The sequence below is a fragment of the Cavia porcellus genome, unplaced genomic scaffold (genome assembly GCF_034190915.1).
Source record: "Cavia porcellus strain 051 isolate PalLab524CR breed Dunkin Hartley unplaced genomic scaffold, mCavPor4.1 scaffold_16, whole genome shotgun sequence".
In the NCBI taxonomy this organism is placed as follows: Eukaryota; Metazoa; Chordata; class Mammalia; order Rodentia; family Caviidae; genus Cavia; species Cavia porcellus.
In genome coordinates, this window is record NW_026947499.1 from 42,014,219 (window position 1) to 42,021,221 (window position 7,003).

Below are 7,003 nucleotides of genomic sequence, written 5' to 3' on the forward strand. Positions count from 1 at the left end.
TACAAAAACAAGCACTTTTAGGAACTGGTAAGTAAACTAGTTTAGGTTGCTGAAATGGTTTGATGTAACCAAAGAAATAAAAGCTAAGCTTCATAGTTCAAAAAGAAAACCACCCACACAAATAAAATACTAAAGTCAATAAAACACAAACTGTTCCTATACATTCCTCATAAAAGTATTTCTCCAAACCCTATCCTTTATATCTTCGAAAAACAAACTCCTAGCAAGTTTCTGAAGAACTCAACTCCAAGAGCACACTCACTAAAGGATATTCAGCCTTTCCTTCCTTTTTATTTTTAAGACAATACCGATCATTCCCTAGATAAAGAGCATTAATGGAGAGAATACTTAAGTTCACTCCTTTGACGTTCCCACATCAGCACCTGAAAGCATTCTACCTACCATTTAAGCAGTCTCAGATGATTCTTTAAAGACTGAACTTAACTCAAAATCACAGAAAGTATGTCTCCTTGCTATGGTTAGAAAGCCATGTGACAACTACATAGTTATTAGAAATGCTCAAGTGTCTCAAAATATAGACTTAGGTAAATTACACTTGAAAACAAAGTGAATTTTATACCAAACCACCTGAATAAGCAAAACGATGAAAATTCTAAACGTGTAATTAACAAAGGAGAAAACTCTGTCAAGAAAAATGGCACACGAATCAACATAGTTTCCTACCACACATTAATATTTTTTAACTTTTTGAACTTTATAAGCATACAATATGCCAAGGGTAAAAAATATCTTTGTATATAGCCAACAGTTTCTGGCCGATCACAAGACTGCAATGCATCCTGGGATTCTTTCAGGACGGTACGGAGTCACAGACATTTGAAATGTAATTACACTTTTAACAGTAGAAATTTCAACTGGAGAAGCTCTCTGGCTAGACCTAGAACTAAGGGACCACTCAAGCACTCGTTCTCCCCTACCCCTCGACTCTCAACGGCCACCCAATTACGACTGACTCTTAGGTCCGTGTGTCGTCCCTGGGCCTCGTGGCACTGACTTGCCTGAGCCCCTCTCTGTCCCATTTGGTTCCCACTTGCCAGGGCGCTTGGGGGGCGGACCTCACCCCCTCCCCGCCAGAATCCTAAAGCGACACCCAACACCCCTGAAGGCCCGCCCAAAGCTCGGGCCACCCCACCCAGACCGGCTGGCACCGCTGCTGTCAGCGCCCCACGTGCGACCGGCCTCAGGGCCGCGCGTCCTGACCCCAGCTGCCCCGCGCCCCAGCCCTTTACCCGAGGGGCCTCCCGCGCCGCTGCCCGCTCCATGGTTGTCGTCGCCCGTGGCGCCAGCTGCGGGTGGCGGTGGCTGGGCCGAGCTGCGCAGGAAGGACGGCACGAACTCGGCGGCGTGGACGTTGGGCACGAAGGGCTTGGCGTTGACGTTGAGTTGCCGGCTGAAGGCCGCGCTGAGGTGCTCACGCTGGGCCTCGGCCGCCACCGCCGAGCCGCCGCCGCCGCAAGGACCTGGCCCAGGAGCGTCCATGTCCGCCTGGTCCCAGCAGTCGGGCGCCGAGTCGCTACTACTGCTCCCGCAGCTGCTCCCGCCGCCGCCGCCGCCGCCGCTGCCGGGATCCATGATGGGGGGGCCGTGTGTGTGGTGAAGAGAGGGCGGGAAATGGAGGCGGGGGCGTCCGGCCGGGGAGGAGCTGGCCGCGCTGACCCGGGAAGGCGGCGAGACGGAAGGGCCGGAGCCTAGCGACAAAACCTCCGGCGTCGCCGCAGCAGCAGCTCCAGTACGAACTCAGCACTCGCGACGACAGTAGGCGGCGGTGGCAGCAGCAGCGGGAGCTCAACCCTCCTCCTCCTCCTTCTCCTCCTCCTCCTCGTGTGTGCGAGCGGATCTCCTCCCATCCAACGCAACCACCGCCGTCTACCTCACCACCAACCCCACGCCCGGCGCAGACTGACCCCCCTCCCCACCGCCAGTACCTTCGCCTTGGTAGTTTCCGACCCTGTCCGCGCCCACTTCTGGCTACAGAGCACGGCAGAAGACCGAACTACGAGTTCCGGCAGCGTCTGCGCGACCCCGCCACGGTTCCCTCCCCCGCCCGGGGGCCGACGGGAGTCGGAGTTCAGGGGCAGGGCGCAACCGGAAGCGGGTCTGCCTCCCAGCAGGCTCCGCGAAGAGGCGGAGGTTTGGTGGCTGCCTGGCCGCCCCACCTGTCACCGGGTGGGGGCGGGGACTGGCCCTGATGAAACTCCAGGCTGGACCGTGGACCCTTAGGAAGTACTCGCTCAGGCAGCGGGCAAGGGAGAACACACCGCAGACCTAAGGGGGTGGGGGTGAGCCTTGTCCTGATGGTTCCTTGCCTTCTCACCATCTTTCCTGCTTTCTCTGTCCTGCCGTAACTCTCCCTGCCTTCTCTAGCTCCCCACTTTCCTCCCCTCCCCCAGCTAGATTTTGCCCTACATTTCTAAGCCGATGCAAAGCGTCTTGCATTTTATGTCTTTCGTTTTATCATTTGGAGACAAGACAATAAAACCATGAGATGCTACAATTTAAACTGCAGTGTGGCTCATAAAAGGCCTGGGGCCCAGGTTCTGCCGAGGCACAAGGGATTGTTAACTGGAAACTTTCAGTGACTCACAGTGTTTGACTAGTTATTAGAAGCCTTCACCTAAACTTTTCCATTCCTTCTCCTTTCTGCCAAGAGGCTTGCAGATTAAACAGAGGTTTGCCACAGTCCACGATGTTTCTAGCCAGCACCTAACAGCGTCATTTTAGTACATCCGACTTGCTTTCTTATGCGGAATTAGGTGAAGTAATTTGTTCACGTACTCCCATTTTCGTTAATGACTGCGTCTCACACAGGTTGTGTTAGGTAAACTTGGGAAAAATAGAAGAGAAATAGTTTGCGTTTAGAAAAACTGTATGACTCAGAGAAAAGCACGTTGGTGGTGGTGGGTTTTTTTTTTTTTTTTTTTTTTTCCAAAAAAAGTTTTGGAAAAGGAAAAGCACATGGTTGATACAGTCTTTTGAAAGGAATCCATACACTGCATCACACCTGCCTGGAAATTACAGTATAAGAGTGTAGACATACAGAAAGTGTTTCTTAACCTTAAGTTGTTTATAAAAAATATAGATGTAGATCTGAATTTTAACCGAAGAGGTGCGGGGGGTTGAGGCAGGGTCTCACTCTGTAGCTCAGGCTGGCCCCAACTGAGTGCTGGGATTAGGGGGAGTGCCACCATCCCCATCCTGGGTTGAATTTTAATTTTTAAACACCTGTGTAGTAAAGAGAAAAGAACTCACCCTAATGAAATAGGACAAAAGCAAAGCTGTCACATTCCTTTTAAAACAAATCCTACTCTATAATGGTGAGTGTGAATTTGTGTTTAATATTAAACCAAATTTTACAAATGCGTTTAAACATGTAAAATATGAATACTGACACTATAAATATAAAAAAACCACACACCTCCATTACAATAAGACTAGGGACTTGGGTTGTACCTTAGTGGTAAAGCACTTCCTTAACATTTGTGAGACCCTCAATTTTATCCCCACACCAAAAAAAAAAAAAAAAAAAAAGTAAATATAACAAGGCTTATTTTAAGTATCAGATATATACTCTCTGAAATCTCATGGAGATTGTTTTTATTTTGTTGGGGTTTTTGTAATGTTTTTTTTCATGTTAAATGACATATGCCTCTGCTTCAATACAAAGTTCTGAATATAGTTTCCTGGAGATACGCTAGAATGCTTTCCTAAGAATATTTATTTTCAAGTTGGTTTGAGTGATTGTCCCCAGATTTTTTGTTGTTGTTGTTTTTTGTTTTGGTCTTTTTTGAGACAGGGTTTCCCTATGCAGTCAGGCTGGCCTTGAGCTCACTTTGTAGCCCACTTTGGTCCCGAACTCACAATTATCCTCCCACCTCAGCCTCCCGAGTGCTGAGATTACAGGCATAAGCCACCACGCCTGGCAATTGTCCCCAGATTTACAGAAAATTTATTGATATAAAAGTCATAGCTCCAGCTGGGTGTGGTGGTGCACACTTGTAATTCCAGCACTCAGGAGGCTGAAGCTGGAGGATTGCTGTGAGTTTGAGGCCAACCTAGGCTACATAAGCAAGTTCAAGGCCAGCCTGCACTATGTTGTAAGACTCTGACTCAAAAAAAGAAAGAAAGAAAAAAAAAGCAATGGATATCATGATTTCCTTGTCTTTGAATGAATAGGATAGTTATGAATATTCATGAAAAAAAAATCCATTCTATTATTTTTCACAAGTTTGATTTGCCAGGCCAAGCACCAGCAGGAAAGTGAGGGAATCTGTTAATTTCTGTTGCATCAAGACTGAGCAATTTGTGAGCAGAGTCTTCCCTTAATCTTTCCACTGTTTCCACTGCCTAGTATAATGCCAGACATATAAAGGGTACTTGATAAATGTTAAACATGATGGTACTGCCCTTTATACTCACTTAAGGCTGTTGAGACACAGGACTGATAATTCAAAGAGACCGTTTTCCAAGGATGCACTGCTATTTGCTGGAATGTATGTGCAGGTAAAGCTTAATGGCAACCTTACTTGGCAAGCTATGCTGTGTGATTCAAGGTTCAGACCCCATCATAAAGATAAATCCTATCTTCCAATGCAGATCCTACTATCTGGCATTTCTAACAGTCTCCCTCTTGTACTTTTGTGTGTGTGCTGGGGATTAAACCCAGGGCCTAATTCATGCCAACCATATGCTCTGTCACTAAACTACATCCTCTTCCCCTTTCATTCTTTTCCCTCCTCCCTTAATTATAACTTTAAACTAGTCAAGAACTTGGTATTTGTACTTCTTAATAAACTGCACAATACTTTGCTGCAACATAGTAAGTTTTAAAAGGACTGAGAGTATAGCTCAGTGATAGAGCACTTACCTAGTGTATGCAAGGCTGAGGGTTTGGGCCTCAGTACCACAAAAAGTACATAAATAAAATTTTAAAATTCACAAAAATTGTGTTACTAGGGTAAGAGATTTAGTTCAGTGGTGTAAGCTCTGGTAAGTACAGTCATGAGTTGGATCCCCAGTACCAAAAAAAAATGTGTCACTGGGCTCGTTGGTAAAGCCCCTCCCTCGCATGTGTGAGGCCCTTGGCTTAATCTGCACTACCATAAAAAATTATACTTCGACTAAACACAGTTTTTTTCTTGTCATTTCCTCTATAGAGTATGTCTACTATTTACATCACATTAACTACAATTAACTAGAGATGATTTCAGTATATGGGAGAATATATATGTTTCTATACAAAATTGCACCACTTTATTTAGAGGACATGAACATCTATCAATTTTGACATGGGGATGAGGGCTTCCTGCAACCAATCTGCAGATACTGAGGACGATCATGTCTGTTAGGTGTAGAAAATGTAGTGGATCAGTACATCTAGTAAAATCCTGTTTCTTTAAAGGCATTTAGCTTTTTCCTCTCCTTAGATTGCTCTGCTCCCACATCTTTACCTCTAGCGCTTTGCTATCACTCACCTCACTTGTCCTATTCCCAGGGAAGAAGGCTTCCCTCCCCACCCTGGCCCTTTACCAACCTGATCATGCCCGATTTCCTTGCCCCCTTTCATTTCTTCACTGTACTTACCATGATCTGAAATTCCTATTCGTTTGCATGCTTGATGCCTCCTCTAAAGCTTGGGAAAGAAAGAATGTAAGTATCTCTTTGGACTTTATAACACTTTGTAAAGTGTGAAAAGATACATATTAAACTGTAACTGGTGTCTGGGAATGTAGCACAGTGGTAGTCTGTTTGTCTAGTATGTGCCAGGGCTTAGTTTCCATCTCCAGCACCACAAAATACCACCACCATCACCCACACAGAGTAAATGTGGAATGTAGCCATTGTGCAGTGGTTCCCCCCCTTTTTTTTTCTTCACCCTACCCCTGGTAACAGCTAATTTGCTTTTAATCACTCGGTTGTATCTATTTTGGACATTTTGTGTAAATACAATCCTACAATATATGACTGAGACAGAAAAAAACAAAACATTTCCCTCCTGTCACAAATCATTTGTTGCTCAACATAGAATTGGGGATGGGTATTTCTCTCCAACAGCAGTCAACTCCTGAGTGGATACTGATAAGATGTGCTGTAAATTAACTCAGCACTGACAATAACTACAGTTAGCGTAGACCCCGTTAGTTAAAGGCTCAGTTCTAGCCAGCTGCAGTGTTGCACTAGGGGAAGGCTGAGACAGCAAGATCATAAATGCAGTCCCTGCTTTGGGCAACTGACGAAGACCCTGTATCAAAAAAAAAAAGGGGGGGGTGGGGTTGGGGATACAACTCAGTGGTAGAGCACCCCTGGATTCAATCATGCAGAACTGAGCCCAAGCTCAGTCCCAAAAGACTACCCTGCTTCAGATGTTAATAGCAAGTTTCCTATGAGAAATGTAATCATTGTGTATTGCAAACACTTACTAATAAAAAATTGAAGTCACGCCAGGCGTGGTGGCACACTCCTGTAATCTCAGCATTCTGGAGGCTGCAATGGGAGGATCCTTGCAAGTTCGAGACCAGCCTGGGCTACAAAGTGAGCCCAAGGCCAGCCTGAACCACATAGCAAGACCCTGTCTCACAAGGGCAAAAAAAAAAAAAAAAAAATTTGAAGTCATATGCGATGCCACACACTAATCCCAAATCGCCAGGTGCTGTGAGTTCAAGGCCAGCCTGAACTACAGCAAGACCCTGTCTCAAAAAATCAATCAATCACTCAAAAGTTGAGGAAAAAGAACACCAAGTCCTACGTTGTCATCTGTGTTCTGAGCCACCACCTATAAACTGGGAGTTCCCACCACCTTTGCCTCAGGTTTGAATGGTTTTCTAGAATGGTTCACAGGACTTAGAGGGAACACTGTCTTTACCTTCACCCACTTGTCATAAAGGCCGTTACAAGAACACAGAAGGCAGGCACAGACGTTCTCAGAGCCCCTGTGCTCTGGGTTTAATGGAGGCTTCACTGAGTAACTGACTCAGGCTTCAGCTCT

At 45.9% G+C, this 7,003-nt stretch overlaps 1 protein-coding gene across 4 annotated transcripts in view; it reads right to left on the minus strand.

The window, feature by feature from the left end:
- The window catches only part of Gspt1 (G1 to S phase transition 1), a 35,807-nt gene extending 33,412 nt beyond the window's left edge, over positions 1-2,395 (minus strand). For 3 of the 4 annotated variants that reach the window (XM_063226555.1, XM_063226552.1, XM_063226551.1), the window contains exon 1: positions 1,251-2,395. In XM_063226555.1, coding sequence (XP_063082625.1) covers positions 1,251-1,593 — 343 coding nt within the window. In that variant the 5' untranslated portion in view covers positions 1,594-2,395. The remainder of the gene's footprint in view (positions 1-1,250) is intronic. The other variant, XM_063226553.1, reaches the window with a different exon arrangement.
- Between the last annotated feature and the right edge of the window lie 4,608 nt (positions 2,396-7,003).